This window comes from Chionomys nivalis, chromosome 2, assembly GCF_950005125.1.
Source record: "Chionomys nivalis chromosome 2, mChiNiv1.1, whole genome shotgun sequence".
Lineage (NCBI taxonomy): Eukaryota > Metazoa > Chordata > Mammalia > Rodentia > Cricetidae > Chionomys > Chionomys nivalis.
The window spans coordinates 56,466,523-56,483,985 of record NC_080087.1 but is presented as its reverse complement, the minus strand read 5'-3'; the positions used below and the strand labels follow the sequence as shown (position 1 = coordinate 56,483,985).

General features: G+C 42.1%; 1 protein-coding gene across 1 annotated transcript; it reads right to left on the bottom strand.

Annotated features, from left to right (window-relative positions):
• Positions 1–3,944: 3,944 nt before the first annotated feature.
• Positions 3,945–16,717, bottom strand: Cd164 (CD164 molecule). The gene is made up of 6 exons (XM_057762609.1): positions 16,470–16,717; positions 13,742–13,828; positions 12,620–12,688; positions 11,355–11,393; positions 7,356–7,412; positions 3,945–6,329 (listed from the first exon to the last, which is right to left on the bottom strand). The coding sequence occupies exons 1-6, from the start codon at positions 16,633–16,635 to the stop codon at positions 6,160–6,162; spliced, it is 588 nt and encodes a 195-aa protein (XP_057618592.1). The 5' UTR covers positions 16,636–16,717; the 3' UTR covers positions 3,945–6,159.
• Positions 16,718–17,463: the final 746 nt, after the last annotated feature.

The window sequence follows — 17,463 nt, the reverse complement described above, 5'->3', positions numbered from 1 at the left end:
AGATAGCTACAATTCATAACAGTAGCAAAGTTATAGTTATGAAGTAGAAGTGAAAGTAACTGTAAAGGTTGGGGGTCACCACCACATGAAGAACTGTGTTACAGGGTGGCAGCATTAGGAAGGGCTAAGAGCCACTGTCCTAGAGGGAGGCTCCCAGGAAACAGGAAACAACTCTGAGTTCCTGAAGCATTTTACCTGACCCCCACCAAGGCTGTAAGCAGTACTGTTGAGAAGGCGGCTCTCTAGCCTGTCAACTGCCTGCACTTCACACAGGACTTGGGGATGACAGCTTTTGTGGGTCAGCACCTAAGATGGAGTTGGCTGTTCGGTGATGCAGCTGTTTGAGTCATCTGTGGTCTCATAGTAACCTGTCACCAATTCTCCAAATTCAGTTTTATTACTATGAACTTCGACATAATAACCAACGCCATCTGAGGTAAACAGACCTTTGATCACCTCTCCCCAGGAAGTGCTCACTGTACAAGATGCCGAGCATGCACCAAGGAAAGCTACAGGGATGGAGTGGAGATGGACCAAAAGACGCTATGTGTACTACAGTTGCCAGGCTCAAGGCAGAGCTACTCAAGTCCACTGGAGCCCAGATGTCATCAAAAGCTCCAGATACTGAGCATGGAACTGCAGTCTTTCCCAGCTGAGTTTGTCTTGCTTTGGTCAAGTCTACCCTCACTATCTTCCCATCCCTTCCTTTTGGAATGCAAGGGTTTACTGTGCCAGTGTGTATTAGAAGTATGTGTTTTGATTTTACAGGGCTCATGATCAAAGAGGCTGCCTTAAGTCTGAGAACAGACTTTATAAAATAGAAGTGTTCATACTGTTACAGCCATAGGGCCATTTGAAATGGGACTGAATCATCTTTATGAGATGTCCATGAGCTCATGAGGGTCAAGAGTGGGATGTAATGGTTTATTGACAAATAGTTTGTGGTGGTTGTCAACCTGACTGGACTTTAGGATTACCTACGAGACTTAAGCTCTGGGTATTGCCTAAGAGACATAGGAAGCTCCAAAGAGATTGCGGAGTGAAGATCCACTTAAAGAGTATTTTGAAAAAGAATCACGAGCCAGGAGTGGCGGGGCACAGCAACATCATTTAATCCCAGTGCTTAGAGAAGCATGCAGATCTGAGTTTCATGCCAGAGCTACAAAGTGAGATCCTGTCTCAACCCTGCCACCCTCCTACCACCCCCCAAAAGGAGGAAAATCTAATGAGTTCCTGTATTCCCTTCTCTGCTTTCTGGGCTACTGATAACTAAACAGTTCCCACTCCCATGCCTTCTCTACATCCCAAGGTGTGAACAAGAACAAGCCTTCAAGTTGCTTCTGTCAGTTTTGTTCACAGCAATAAAAAGGTTAATACACATGCATTTATGTATTGCTTGAATAGCTAAAAGTTAGAACATAAGAATTCTTTCTCTCGCTGGGCGATGGTGGCGCAAGCCTTTAATCCCAGCACTCGGGAGGCAGAGGCAGGCGGATCTCTGTGAGTTCGAGGCCAGCCTGGTCTACAAGAACTAGTTCCAGGACAGGCTCCAAGGTCACAGAGAAACCCTGTCTCGAAAAACCAAAAAAAGAAAAAGAATTCTTTCTCTCTTTGAGACAATATCTCATGTAGTCCAGGCTACTCAAGTCACTGCATAGGGCTGGTTTGAACCAATCCATTGCCTCTACCTCCCACGTGGTCAGGTAGGAGAACATGTGCCTGTCTTTCACTTTTCATCAAAACAAAGTAAGATTATATACATATTCACAAGAGCGAGCATGTGACAAAGCATACGAAAGAGTGGTTTCTGGAGAAGCAGAAAGCAGCTGTCTGCGGAGGCTGAGTACTGTGGAGACTGGGATGTGGCGGGTCCAGAGGCTAATTGCCTATCTTGGGCTAGCTCTAATCCTCGGATGAACCATGCTGAGCCCACCTGTGACTACTAAAAACCTTTGGGTATTTATTAACTTACAAGGCCACTAGCTTCCACCGACCCAAAGCTAAAAATGTTACCAGATAGCATCTTGGGCCTGTAGAAATACTTCCCCACCTCTCTGATGTAGCTACCGTTGAATTTTAAACTTGCCTTGATGATGAACTTCTTTGTCCTGTAAAACTATAAAACTTCTTAAAGCTGCTTCCACACTGGATCATGGAATTTGGGGTAACTCAAATCTGTGTTTCCAGGTCACAGTCACTGAAAATGGCTTCAGAATAAACAAACTCTTATTCCCTTAAGATGACAGCTGTGGTGTTTGCATACATTAGGTATATAAACAGAAAAGACACGATCCAGCCTCCTGTCCTTAATTTCTGGGGAGCCCAGAAAGAAACCAGAGGACTGGCAAAGTTGAAGAGACAGGGATGAAAATCAAGAAATGAAGGAAGCTTCTGAGGTTCCCATGGCAGCAAGGCAGAGAGCGCTGAAGTTAATACCTAACATGCTTTAGAACAACAATTATAAAAACAGGAACACAAAAACATCCTGTACCTCCCAACTTACATCTGACATTCAATAAAATTTATTAAGCATGCACCAAAACCTGAAACCACATCCCACAGTGTGGGTAAAAAAATTAACGAAAAGTGACCCAATGTTGGCATTAGCAATGCCATAGAGACATTAAGAAATTACTCTAATTAAAAAACAAAATACACAACTACAAAACTGCACTATGTAGAGAAACACACACACACACACATTACATTAATATCAGAAAATGCTATTGAACTTAAAGGGCAATTTTAATTACTCTAGTATATAGATTGCTATAGATCAACTTCTCGCAACCTCTGTAAAACTAGAATCTCCATCAAGACAAAGGGTGTTGACAGCCACTAAAGGATGGCTATCTTACAAATATGAAAACCCAAATAGCTCAGTAGATCTCCAAACAAGAAATGAGGAAAAACTATAACACAGCCCACCATAATCAATTTGCTCAAAACCAGTTATCAGAGGAAAACACAGAACGAATGATGCTAACAGACTTGTCAGTGAAAAGACAATGGGCCCAAAACTAGTAAGTATGTATGGCAAAAAAAAAGGTAAATAAACAAAATGGCAACCTTGGATTCCATTCAACTTCTTAGAATTTACTACCAATCATCTATACTGAATACAATTGTTTTTGCATTTGTATTTTGTTTTCAAATACAAATGGGAGGCAAAATACACAAAAGCTGGATTTATCAATAGCTACATTAGCAAAAAATCAACACATTATTGAATATAAAAGCACTAATACACACCCTTTAAAAAAACCCAGTTCCTAGGGGCTAAGCACAGGTAATGGGGAAAACACACAAAACCTATTTCACCTTCTATTATTTAATCTCAATGTTTTAGGAAGTTAAGCCTGCTATAAAGTTTTATGTAATTACCAAAAGATAAGGCTAACATGGAACTAAAGGCCTTATTTCTAAGGTAAATCACTAAATCTATCCTTATATCCAGACTTGCAAGGGAGTAGTGAAGACAGAGTAACAGAAATGATCAAATACAGATGCTTCTGCACGTGGTCCAGCAGAATCAGACTTCATATGGCAGCATACGGCCTGATGCTCTAAATAAACACAAGCCAAGTTTCATTTCTCATGCACTCTGAAGTAAAGGGCAGGATGTGGCTAGCAAGATGGCTCAATCTCTGGAACCCACAGAGATGAAAGGAGACCCGACTCCACAAAAGCTGTCTCTGACCCACACCTAACTCTCTCTCGCTCACTCTTGGTTAAGGTAAGTTTAGGGGGGTATCCCTTTTATCCTCTGTCCAGCTATCGTTTCTAAGGTTCGAATCCATAACCTTTAGGAACCATATACTAGCTTACAGAACACAAAAACAGTAGACAACCAAGCCTCAAATGGACAGGTAAGGCAAATACAACAATGTTAAATTTTATAATCAAAATGTGACACTTTTGACCAATAAAGAGACTAATTCAATAAACATGTATTTATTTTAAATCAGTTTGGTACACATACAGATTAGTTTTATAGTTTTTATTGAACTCAAATAGAAACTTCTAAGTACAGCAGTGTCTGCTTGTGCAGCAAGTACAGTAAAGGTAAAATAAGGTATTTGACAGAACTACATCTTCAGGACAAATCAGACGAAAACTCTGAAAAGGTTTCTATATACCTTCTGGATTAAAAAAAAAACCCAAAAATCATTAATGGCTCAAAATACTACCTTACGAAACAAAGGTGGGAAAGAGTGATGGCAGCTGTGAATTCTGTAGCAAGAGCTTATGTAGAGACTTGCAAAACGTCACTGTCTATGATGTTAGAGCAGTGCTCAAAACTACAGGAGTTTCAAATTAAGTTACATCCTCAGAGAACTTGCTACATGTGCTGACATTTATATGGGCAAGGAAGTCACACAGAGGTAAATGACAATTACACCAATTTTGCCATCTTATAAGGAATGAAAATTCTGTGTATTTTCAAAAGAACTTTAGCACTTACTTAAAACAGCCACGGCACTGTAATAAATTTTGTGAGGTACCTAGAATATTATAATGGAAACAAACTGTGAGGTAAACCTATCTTTCCCCAAAAACCTTTGAAGCCAGAGATTTTAAACAAGTAAGGCACTTGAAAACATTAGGTGTATGTACAAATGTGCAAGTAAAACAAACTTCAGCTGTACCAATAAATGACAAAGACACAGAAACTTCATTGTAAGAGTACAGGGAGTTTCACTTTATGAAGAAAAGAACAAAGCAATCTCATTTCCTACTATAAACACTGGAAACCAAGTGCTAAACTCTGCTACTCTAAAGAAACTAACACAAAAACTTCAATGACATAGGACACCAAAAGCCCATTTCCAATTGGAGCCTCTAAACTAGTCCATGTGTCAGAGGCAAGGGAGCACTAACTCCACAACTAAACAAATTAGCATTTTACCAGAGCTACAGAAATAAAAGTACGCATGATTACAGCACATGGGAACTGAAGCCAAGGAGGAAGAAAAGGAGTCAAGAGAGAACAGCCCATGCAGCCAGGGCATCATCATCAGAAATCCACTGCAATCTCCTCTCAAACCTCAGGGTTTTATGTTTCACAGGTCACATCTGTTTAGAAAACAAAGTGATTGTCTCATTTTAAGTACTAGAAAATGATTCTAAAACTCCTTCCTTCTTACCTCATGTAAAAACTACTTTTCAGGAAAACCTGGTAGGAATCCTTAAGATATAGTAATATTTGGATACTCTGTGTACAGAGGGAAAGATAATCAAATCAATTTTGTCTATTCAACAGCCCTATGAAAAATGTCAGATAGTTTCATATAGGAAGCCTTTCAGCTTAGAATTATTCTTTAGCTTCTATTTCTCCGCTCTGGAGAAACCAATGTTTAAATTAAACATTAACAGCATGTTATCTAAAAGCAGGTTCACTGTTGCTCACACCAACAGTTACATTCTCAGACCAAGCTTGACCTCCCACAATGTGAATACATTTCTGTTCTGCCGCCGTCTCGGTCTGTCTTAAGGCACTGTTCTATTTTTCTTAATACAGTGTTTTATGAGTATGAACAAAACCTGTTACACATTAATGGTCTGCATCCTTTCCTTTCTCTAAATCTGGAATGTGATTCCCTGCACGGCATCGTATTTCTAGTGTATCAAATACAACTATGAAGCACAACACTCTAAAGGTAGTTTAGTACTAGTCAATTTAGTCTCCTTTTGAAGTCAAGCCCTCAGTCTACCTGACTGGTGCCCATCTGGCACTCTTCTGAATTTGGGCCACTAAGTCACACCTGGAGTTAGGATGAAAATAACACAGACTTTAGTTTTTAAATGACTACATTTAACTGCCAGTCAGGTTGCCGGCACAGGACACCGCCTTCCATAGCTTATAGAGAGTCACATTTGGCATATCAGAGGAAAAACATAATCGCACAGCAGCAGCCACTCTATAAACAAAAGATGACAGCCACATGGATTCATGCAGAATATTTTAAATATTCCTGTTAAGCAAAATGGTTTAACTGACTTTTCTTCAAGAACGATGCTCCACAATATCCTGTATGCATCCTTTGGAAATGTAAAGGTCCTGGAACAGTGGCTTCCATGTGGGACTTCATGAAATAGTATTTTGGTTTCAGTGAGTTACATACTAACTGCCAGTCTGCATTCATTGAACGGGTCTGTTTACAGAGTGTGGTAATTTCGTTCTTTAGATTTGCAGAATTTATAGAGAAAGAAGATTACAGCCTGCACGCCCAAGACAAGAACAATTCCTCCAATGAAGCTGGCTGCATCGAAGGTAGACTTCCGCTCAGGTTGGGAGGTTGGGGTCAGGGTGGTGTTTGTTGCACCTGCTATGAAAACAAAAAGAAGAATCCTCAATGAGTGACATGGGTATTTACAATTTCCAGACCCACCCGGGCATTAAGTTTGCCGTGAGTTAAATTCTATATAGGGTCTTTCTGAGTCAAGTTTTTCTAACACAAGTAACAATCAACATTTTCAACAAAGAAAATAGTATATTAAATAGTACTCTGCTAGTTAATTTGCATTAAGAGAAATCATTACAAAGCCATAAGGAAAACAAATTTAAAAACTAGAATTTCTACAAACAAAGTATTAAAAATCTAAATGTACTGCCAATAATTCTGTATTATGAAAAAGTGTTAGCAAGTCAGAAGAAATCTAGAATTATAAAGTGTGTAAACTCTTTCAAGAGGAAACAGAAAAGAGATTACTATGTACTTCAATGTCAAACTAGATGCCAATGTATTCTTGAGGAGAACATCACTGCAGGCTCTAGTAAGCGGACCACTTTAACATTAGCCAGGAGTGGATCTTGGCTGGCCGAGTCAAGTTCTAGGCACTAAAAACCTCAAACAAAAACGAATTCGCTCCTAGTATTTTCTATCCTGTCTGTGTGTGTGCATGCACACACAGCATGTGTGAAAGCAGAGTGGTTTCACTGAAGCTGCAAAACAGCAGGAGCAGGAAGTCACAATGGTCACACGGTAGGAAAGAGCACTCGGATCCACGCAAGTCTAAGAAAATGAACATCATTTAAGAAGAACAGGGAAGTGGAAATCTTTTCAGACTTGTCTAACTAAAAATGATAATCTTACCTTCACCAAAACCATGAAGGTATCACACCTTATAAGTAACTGGTAGCCCCAAATTTGATTTTGCATCTAGGGCTTACAGAAAGGCTTTAGAGAAAACACTCTTACTAAATCTAAAGGGCCAGGACACATCAAAACGAGAAAAGGATCCTCAGCAGCGCATTAGGAGTCGACCACGGCCTTGGCTCTCTAAGTCACAGGTGTCCGTGAATAAACGGAACCTTGGTGGCAGAGCCACTGGTAGCTCATAGAGCCCATTACCTGATGTGACAGCTGAGGGGGTAGGTGCAGGAGAGGAAGGCCGAGGTGTGGGTTTAGCTGGAATGAAAACAAAATACTTAAAAACCTTAAATTTCTAGCTTACCAATTATCCAATATACAGTTTCTAAAACAACACTTTTAATTTTTTAGAGAAGCATTTACATATATTCTAACACATTTAGCCAGCATGAGCTTGTTTTTATGGTAAAAGACATATGTCTACATCTAAGACACACATATTAAGACAATGACTGCAGAGAGACAAAGGGGGACAAGTATATTTAGGGAAGAGTGTTACAGGTTTCATTCCTTTATGAACAATCTTGCTCCTATGACAAATTAGTATATATAACTGAAATACACAACTGAGTATATTATATATACCATGCTTTGCTTATCTTTAAGGGATCAAGTAGAATACTACACTTTGCAATGCAAAACCAGTCAAGGTCAAAGCATTAAGCAGGCATGGTTGGGTTTCATTAAAGTCTTATTTGCTAGCATGAGCACCCAGGGCTGGAGAAGCCACTATTTGGATGATACAGTCTACCTACCTCACAGTATGAGGCTAATGTACCGTCTAAACATAAAATGACCTCTGAAAATGAAGTTCATGATTGCAGGAACTATAAACAGTGTCTACTACTGAGTAAAGTCACGAAGAATTCTTGTACCAGTACTAGAGGCTATACAGTGAGACACTGTTTCAAACAAACAAAAACCAAACAAATGAACAAAACTTTTAAAATTACAGTATAAAATGTGCCTGTGTATATACGAATGGGTATACAGATGACATGGCATAAGTATGGAAGTCAACCTATAGGAGCTGGTTTTCCCTGCCATGTGGCAAGTACCTTTATCTCCTGAGCCATTCTGCCAGCCCCCAAGTTCTAACATAAAGTTAAATATAAAGCTCTGTGCTTCAACAGTAATTACACACCAACATTGGGCTTTAAGACAAATGTCACTAGTAAAAGGCATTGTTGGCATCCCAAAGTTAACAGGATCCTAGGAAGCCAAGGTATTCTCATTCTCATAGGATTATGGTAAACTTCTCCTAAGATTGATATGAAGGCTAATAAGATAGCCAGGCTACCAGTAAAAGCACTTGCTATGCAAACCTGCTGACCATACTTCCCTCCCTAGGACCTAGGTAAAGGAGGAAGAAGAAAGCCAACTCCAAAATTGTCATCTGATCTCTACTCCATATGGCTCGTCCCATCTCTCTTTCCCCCAGAACTAAACCCCCTAGTTATACTCCTAATTGGTTATCCAATACTAATTGGCCAGTCCTGAAATCACATACATAGAAGAAACACTAAATAGACCAAGAAAATTGTACACACACACACACACACATAGAAACATTTGAGGGAGCAAGGAAGGGAGCATGGGAGGGCTGGAGGGAGAAAAGACATGGGGAAAATAATATAATTGTACTTTAATTAAAAAAAAAAAAAACCTGGGAAACACACACACCCAAATCCTAAGGACACCTTGTCTCCCTCTTTTACCTCGTATCTTAAAGGGTAGTAACATATATAATTCCTACGTTAGAAGGCCTGATTATTTTAAGACTTATTTCCTTTCATAGTTTGTTTAAATATACCTGTTGTGAGACAATCTTTTTGTATACCATGAAGATATAACTTCTGATTGGTTTAATAAAGAGCTGAATGGCTAATAACTAGGCAGAAGAGGATAGGCGGGACTTCCAGAAAGAGATAGGAACTCTGGGAAGAAGAGAGGCAGGAATCACCAACCAGACACGGAGGAAATGGGATGCACAGAACTGAGCAGAGATAAAAAGCCATGTGAAAGAATGTAGATTAATGTAAATGGGTTAACTTAAGTTACAAGAGCTAGTTGGGACAACCCTAAGCTAGAGCCAAGCTTTCATAATTAATAAGTCTCTGTATCATTATTTGGGAGCTGGAGGTCTAAAGAAAGTTCCACAACATATACCTCCTGTGTAACCAAACAACAATCGAGATATGACAAAATGAACTTTACAAATTAAATATTTATTAACTTCTTTTCAACCTTAAGATACTAGTTTTAGCCGGGTGGTAGTGGCACAAGTCTTTAATCCCAGCACTCAGGAGGAAGAGAAAGGCAGATCTCTGGGAGTTTGAGGCTAGCCTGCCTGGTCTACAAAATTAAGTTCTAGGACGGCCAAGGCTACACAGAGAAACCCTATCTCAAAAGTTTTGTTTGATGCTATGGTAAGAAAATTCTGTAGATTTGCTATGTAGTTTTCACTATTACTCTTTTGTTTGTTCGTTTTTCGAGACAAGGTTTCTCTGTGTAGCTTTGGAGCCTGTCCTGGAACTAGCTTTTATAGACCAGGCTGGCTCTGCTAGGGTTAAAGGCATGCATGACCACTGCCTGGCCACTATCCACTCTTAAAGAATGGTAAAATTTAATTCTTTTTGTTACTAGGTAAAACATTTTAACAAATTTAAATCGAAAACAGTATTATATTGACAATATTTTCAAAATAAGGCACTACTTTATTGAATATACCTCCTGACCTGTATGCCCTTTTCATTAAACAAAACCCCTAAATTATAATAAACTATTGGTTGATCAGGAGCACCATCCAGGGTAACATCACTTGTACTAAACACTTAACCCTTCCTTTTGTCTTCCACTCAATGAATCACCCACCTTCCCCACTTCCTCTGACATTATTTGGTCACTACACTAAAAGTACCATTTACACAGAGGAAAGGCTACTCAACTAACTGTACTGGAAAGAAATGGAAGGAGCTTCGGTTTCCTTAAACAGATATACTTCCTAAGGCAAGCCTAGCATCCTTCCACTTTACAGAACCACAAATGGAGAAACAAGACTCACTGAACAGAATGTAATACATTAAGAATGATTTGGGGGATTTCTTCTGTCTGTCCATATCCCAGGCTCACCATTTTCTCAGTCAACGATCTCTACCAAGTACAGAAGCAGAGCACTAACAGTTCACTAAGATAAACTTGGTACTATTTGCAGGTTCTTGGCATGAACATTTCTACTATAACTGATTTCAAGTCCACTCTGGTCTTTTACTTTGCACAGGCCATAATAGTACCTTTTATTAAAATACAAGTCTGGTCCTATGAAGACCTACATGCTTCGATACCATCTAAGTCTCAGAATACAGAGCATACAGAGGAACTTCTAAGTTTTGCTTTTGATTTGCCAAGTTTACCAAGTTTATTGTCACCCAGTATAAGATACTTAACATCTCACCATACCCTCACCTCTCTTCGGTCAGTGTGAACCCGTTTCATTTGGCATGTTTCCCCTTATTTCCCAGTGTTGTGTCAGTCAGTATCTCCCACAGGCTAATCCATCTCTATCTCACTCAACACACACCTACAGATTCCCAACATACAATGCTCACTGACTTTATTCATTTTTCTGGTAGCACAAAACTACGGGCTAATTAGTTTCTGTCCATACCCTCTCATCTGGCCTAGAATAGACAGTTTAATACTACTCCCTTAAAGTTCTCATTGTACCCCTGAGATGAACTAACTGTCCACTCATGGGTATAAGGAGTGAAGTATACCACCATCTTAGAATAAGAGGGAAAAAAACAACACAAACACACCTAACTATTATCCTTTGTCATAAAACGTGCACTTAGCTATACACACACAAGACTCGAGGAAGTTAATTTCTGAAAACATTCTGGCACACTGCTCAATAACAACTGCAATTTCCTGTCTGCTTTTTTGTTTTCTGAGATTTATAAGACATCCACAGAAAGCAGCCCAAGGCCTCGATGTACCAACTAAGTAAACCTATTGAGAGTCACTAAAAACGAACTATTCCAGAGTCATATGCACCATCACAAGGATACACCTTTACAGCACTGTTGTAGTCCATGGCTAAATGAAATTTAAAACTACACCAACATCTCTTAGCCAGTAAGTTATCAACAGGGCTTTAAACTCCCCAACAAACAAGGAAGAGAAAATCCTCTGCATTACCTGTAGAGTTGGTTGGCACTGGAGTGGTGGTAGGCTCGACTGAAAGAGAGAGACACGAAGTTGTCTAAAGCTCGAGCAACAGCTTCCCCACCTGGGAACACTACCTGCAGCTTTACGACAAGCACTCCACCCCTGGAAGGGACAGTTACTCACACCCAACATTAGTTTCCCTTTCTTTAGAAACGAAACCATCAATTTTCAGTGGCATCTCACTTCCTCCTAAGACACTTCTTAGCCTTTCTCACAGTTTAGCCACACAGTTTATAACAAACATCTACAAGGCAAATACAGGCCTTATGTTTTCTCTTTCCCTTCTTGTAGGCAAGGGGGAAAAAAAATCAATGTGATGGCTGGAATATTAGACAGTAAGGTTTAAACATTTTTGGGAAAGGTCGAGTTCCTTGCTTATGTATGACTTACACAGTATTATCCATTCTACACAGGATAAAATTAACCTAATACTAATCTAACCCGTTAAATTCACAGTGGAACGGAAAAAGTCATATCAAAATTAAACAGTCAAGAGTTGTCATCAATGGTTAGACATTTTCTACAAAAATACTTCATTCGAATTGGAATTTGATTTCTCCATTAACTTCGAGTAACATCAGAAGAAAAAAAAAAACAACCACTGGTTAGCTGGGCATGGTGGTCACTGCTGTATGGAAAGCAGAGGCAGAATATGAAGTTCACACTGAAGTAGATAGTTCGAAGAAGAATGAGCAACTTGAGGGTGGAGAGTAAAAGAAAGGATTGGGGTGCAGGGAGAAGAACCAGTTGTTTCAACCACGATTTTTTCAGGGTAAAGAGTAAAAGTCAAGGGCTGGAGAGATGGCTCAGAGGTTAAGAGCACTGACAGCTCTTCCAGAGGTCCTGAGTTCAATTCCCAGCAACCACATGGTGGGTCGCAACCATCTGTAATGAGATCTGGTGCCCTCTTCTGGTCTGCAGCATATATGTAGGGAAAACGCTGTATACATAATTAATAAATAAATCTTTAAAAAAAAAAGAGTAAAAGTCAAAGAGTAATCAAATCCCTCTAATACAGAAGATGAATACAGACATTTACTTAGTTGTAATACTTGAAGGGAGGAACTAAACAGTGCAGGAAATGAAAGACTTACAGCTGAATCATGAAACCAAGAATTAACTATCCTTTTTATTAATGGGAATGGTCTGGTGGTGTCTAAATGCTAGCCCGGTCAGAGTGAAGCAATGGTCTCACCCACCCTCTGTGGTCAAGTCCCCATGAGGGGAAAACTTACCAGAACAGGACTCAGTTTTGTTCACTGAGGTACAATTACCTGATGCACTTGAACAATACGTCTTATTTTCTATGAAAGAGAGAGAGAGAGCAATTACTCACATCACACCTCTGGCTTTGCTTTAAGCTCTAGAAGACTACTACTACAAAACAAAACAAACCCAAGTTACCTGTGGCTGTGACCCCAGTGCTCTGGATGAAGGCTCTCTCAAGTTTTCAAGCTTGAGAGCAATAAAAACTGCTATTCCTTTTCTACCGTCTTAGAGACAAATCTAAGTCATTTGAATATACTGACCAGATTAGTTGTCCACAATATCTAAATCGTTTTCCTAAATAGGCAGATTTGGAGTGATAACTGGAGAGCCTTCAACAACAAATCTTAAGACAGAGGACATAATCTCCAAACCTCAACAATTCCTACGTACCAATCATAGGGGAGGGATCTACCCTCAAGTTCATTCACAGCTTAACAATTTGCACCACACAATGGTAACTCTGAACATCATGTGCTACTCACAGAATACTGAATAAAGGAACTTAACACATAACTCCACTTTTTACTGAAAAAGCAAAAAAAAACCTATAGTTTCTGCACCTCAGGGGTACCAAACAAATAAAAAAGGGAAAGTTCTTTAATAGATTGCTTTGCTGACAGAGAAAGCTGCAAGCACCTCACCTTAAGGAAACAAGAGCAGTCAGTCTACAGTGTAACTCAGTCTAAGAAAAACTCTTACATTTCAGCAGACTTCCATCTAGCTTGCAGCTGTCAAATGGAATCAGCTCTCCCTTCTTATTCCTCCTTCATATCTAAGCATTCAACCATGTCCTAGAAGGTCTCTACAGTTCATCTCCCAAGACAAATGACTCTACTTCCAAAGGAAAATTACACACCATTTTCAGTTAAATCTAGCACACTTTAATCCTTCTGAAGATCTAAAATCTCTCCTTTAAAAGCTACTAAATCTTAACAGGCAACTGTAAGAAATCCAAGGGAAATGTAAAGCAACTAGTATGTCTACGGAAGTATTAGATTTGGAAAATAAATAGTGCACACTATTTTAAACATGCTCAGGGATTTTGTTCAAGAATATTCAGGAGGGCTTGCAACTCCAAAGTTTCTTACCTTCTTTGCATTCTATCCAAAAGCAGGTAGTGTTAGCAGTGGTGGCATTAACACAGGAGAAACAGCTGTTGTGGTTCTCACAGATGTCTGGGGGAGAAATTATGAAATCAATGAATTGATATTTCATTTAGCTTGTTCTACATCTTTTTCGGACAATAAGTATTTGATTTAGTTTTAATAACTAATAATTCAATGAAATGGTATGTTTATTAACTGGTTTATTAAGAAATTTCGGCCACAGGCCAGCAAGATGGCACAAAGAGTAAAGGTTGATCTGAGTTCAATGCCCCGGACCCACATATCAGAAGGAGACAAGTGATTCCTCAATGTTGTATTTGAACCCTCACTTGTGTGCTATGGCAAGTGTGTGTTCACACACATGCACACACACAAATATAAAAAAATATTATCGGCCTGGCATAGTGATGCATGCCTTTAATCCTAGCACTAAGGCAGAAAACAGGCAAATCTCTTAGAGTTTGAGGCCAGCCTGGTCTACACAGTGAGTTCCAGGACAGCCAGGGTTACACAGTGAGAACTTGTCTCAAAAAGCAAAACAAATTCAAAATTCCAATCATCAACTCCGAATGCGTAAGTAAACTTTTGGAAAACAGGCTAGTGTGTATAGTCAGTAGTGGGAAGAAATTATCAGACAAGCCTTCACAGACATTCAGGGATTCAAGACAAAAGATATAATAGGGAAACACTATTATAACACCAACAAAGAGAAATCACCGCTTCCAAACACCAGAGAAAATATGAAGTTTTAAGAGTACAGATTTGAAAATTCAACTCTGATGTGCCATTCTGAAATCAAGTTACTTTCCCAGAGAGTCAGTCTTCATCAATGATTCACTTTCCAGGGGGGTTCTTGGCAACCAGAAGATGCATCTTAAGGGGCCACATTCGCGCGCGCGCGCGCGTGTGTGTGTGTGTGTGTGTGTGTGTGTGTGTGATTTAAAAAATCAGCAAGGTATAGGTCAACCATGGTTCTCAACCTGAGGGTCTTAACTCCAGAAGCTGGGAAGGGGAGTGTCCAACGACCCTTTCACAAAGGTCTCCTAAGACCAACAGCATATTCGACAGATCCATAATAGTAACACAATTACAGTTAGGAAGTAGTAAGCAAAATTTTAATGGTTGGGGGTAACCACAACATGAGGAATCTTATTAAAGAGTCGCAGCATTATGGAAGGTTGAGAACCACTGCTCTAAACCGAACAGCCCCCAAACAAGAAAGACCTCAGAGGACAAGTAACAAGTCTGGATAAAGAAACGGACTTATAACGAATGCCTGCAACATTCTCCTTTGCCTTCGTCAGTTCTGCAGAATCACCGCACCCCAACCGTTACTGGAAACGGGATTGTCTGGTGGATGAGGGCTTTCACATAACACACGTTCTTAAGACAGGCTATTCACGGTCTTGTACGCCTGACGATGGTACAGCATGGGGAATGCTACTTCCCACACTGCAGCTAACCCTAGCATTTCTAGAAAACACAAGTTAAGCCCTCCGCGGGTATTTCAATTATACAAAGGCAATTAACTTGGCATTTCCAGGCGCCTCTTAAAAACAAAATGAAAAACCCACACATTACACTTCTGGGAGGAAACTGTCAAATAAGCAGAAGACAAAAAATAATTTTGCTTTAACATCTTAACTGTGATAGTAATTTCCAGAACTGTGCTGAAATTTACTTTGCTCATTTAAAAATATTTTAATTTTACCCTAGCAATCTTCCTTTGTCTAACAAGAAATCGGATATTACATGCACAGTTTTATTCCCATTGCATCTTATAAAATGCTAAAACCAGAGAAGGCACTAGAACAATATTAACACTAGAAAAAAGCCAATGTCAAGTCATCACACTTCAGCAATCCTCAGCTGAGTAGCGCAGTTACTGCTTGCCTAAACTAAGGACAACAAACAATCTAAACTAAACACCTCGTGCCTCATTACTTCAAATTTATCTTCTCGGTCTCCTTTACGTTGCCACGGCCTACGTCAATTTGTATAAGCCTTAACATACCCTAGAGTTTAAACAAAAGACACGTTCCTCCACCGGACTGTTGGAGAAGTCGACACACTGGATTTCGACTAACTCCACAACCCTCAAAACACAGGACCCCGGGAGAGCAGTTTACCGGGCTCTTTCCTATCCCGCCCCGGGCTTCAACTCCCGACACCCAGTCTCGAAGCACTGGCCACAAGCGTCGGTCCGGCCCTCCTTCCCTTACACAATCAAATCTCGGATACAGCCCTTGCTCTGCCAAGTCAATGTGAAGTTCCAGGAGGCTGAATAGTCTTCGAGTCAAGGCGTGGAGAGGGGGGCGACCAATTCATCTTTAAGTTTCTCCCCCACCCCGGCCCCTACTTTCAACTTCCGGAGAAGCCTCGTGGGGAGGGCAGCCCTGCGTGGACAAGAGCCTGGCCCGGGAGCCCAAAGTTTGCTCTCGCCGCCGACTTCGGGGCGCGTCGCCTCGCCTCGCCCACTAACTCCTAACTGCCACCGCGGAAGCGAGCCACGTCGCCGTCCCAAGCTGCGGCGCGCCGTTCCCAGGCACCTGGGGATGGCGCCTCCGCGGGCAGCGCTGGGGGAGCGGGATCAGCCCCGCGGCCTAGCTCGCCCGTCGCCTCCGCACCCCACCCGTCGGATCGCGGCACACGGGCCGGGCGGCCATGTTGCGCGCGTCCCACCGGGTCGTCGCGTGTGGCGGGCGCCCACCTGGCAGCACGGTGGGCGTGAGCGTCGTCGGTACCGGCGTAATGGTCACGGGCGAGGGCTCGGTCACGTTGGGAGGTGAGATGCTGGTGCCCGTCTGTGCCGCCGCCACGCAGAGCGCGGCCAGGCAGGTGGCGGCCCAGAGTAGTCGGCGGGAGACACCCGACATCGTGTCCTCAGGCCAGGCGTCCAGGAGAAAGCTGCGGCGAGCCGAACTCCGTCCAGCCCTGCGTCCCTCTGCGGCGCCGCCCCCGACGAGCCCGCCCCGCGGGAGCGCGCGACGGTCACGTGAGCGGCCCGGCGGGGGCGGGGTGGACGAAACCACCAGGAAGGGCCGCGGGAAGGGGAGCGGCGGCCGGAGGAGACCGCCTCCGTCTTGCCTTTGCGGGACAGCAGTCGGTGCTCCGTAAGCGGTCTTTCTCGTCCTGAGACGACCGCGAGCGACGCTACGAGGCTTTCCGCACGTCTGCGGCAGGAACGTCCCCCCGCCATGGCAAGGATGGAACAGTCCGCGTGATGCAAGAGGGGCGGGCACCGGGGCGGCCCGGGAGGCGGGCGGAGGTGTCACGTGACCCCTTCGGTAGCGCGCTTCCCCGCTCGGTTTAACCTGGAGAGTTTGGGACCAGAAGAACCGCTGAGAGTTTGTTGTGCGTTGGCGCTCGCTTAGGGCTCTGTAGGAGCAGCCTCTTCTTCCTTGAAGTCTGATATAGTTTTAAGTGTGATATTGTTCGGGACTTGCGGGGGGTAACGACGGAACCACGTGATCAAGGAGTTTCTGCGGGGCTGCTTGTTCAGTACGGGCGACTGTGGGTGGGACCGAAAGTGATCTTCGCTCTCCTACGCCCCCGCGCCACTGCCGCCACCGGTGCCCTTGCCCTGCCTGCTCCTTCGGAGTCACTAAGAGAGCCGCAGTAGTGGCCGATCTGTGACTCTCCCCACTCCCCCTACCCCGATAAGTAGTCTGACGGCCAGCGATGGAAAGTACTCACGTCCTCTC

What these genes read in the sequence shown, in the direction of transcription:
- Cd164 (XM_057762609.1), bottom strand. Translation starts at nt 16,635, where the DNA reads ATGTCGGGTGTCTCCCGCCGACTACTCTGGGCCGCCACCTGCCTGGCC. An exon ending in CACGCCCACCGTGCTGCCAG is followed by an intron (nt 13,829 to 16,469) that starts GTGGGCGCCCGC and finishes TTTCTCCCCCAG; the next exon opens with ACATCTGTGAGAACCACAAC. An exon ending in CCCCTCAGCTGTCACATCAG is followed by an intron (nt 6,330 to 7,355) that starts GTAATGGGCTCT and finishes TTGTTTTCATAG; the next exon opens with CAGGTGCAACAAACACCACC.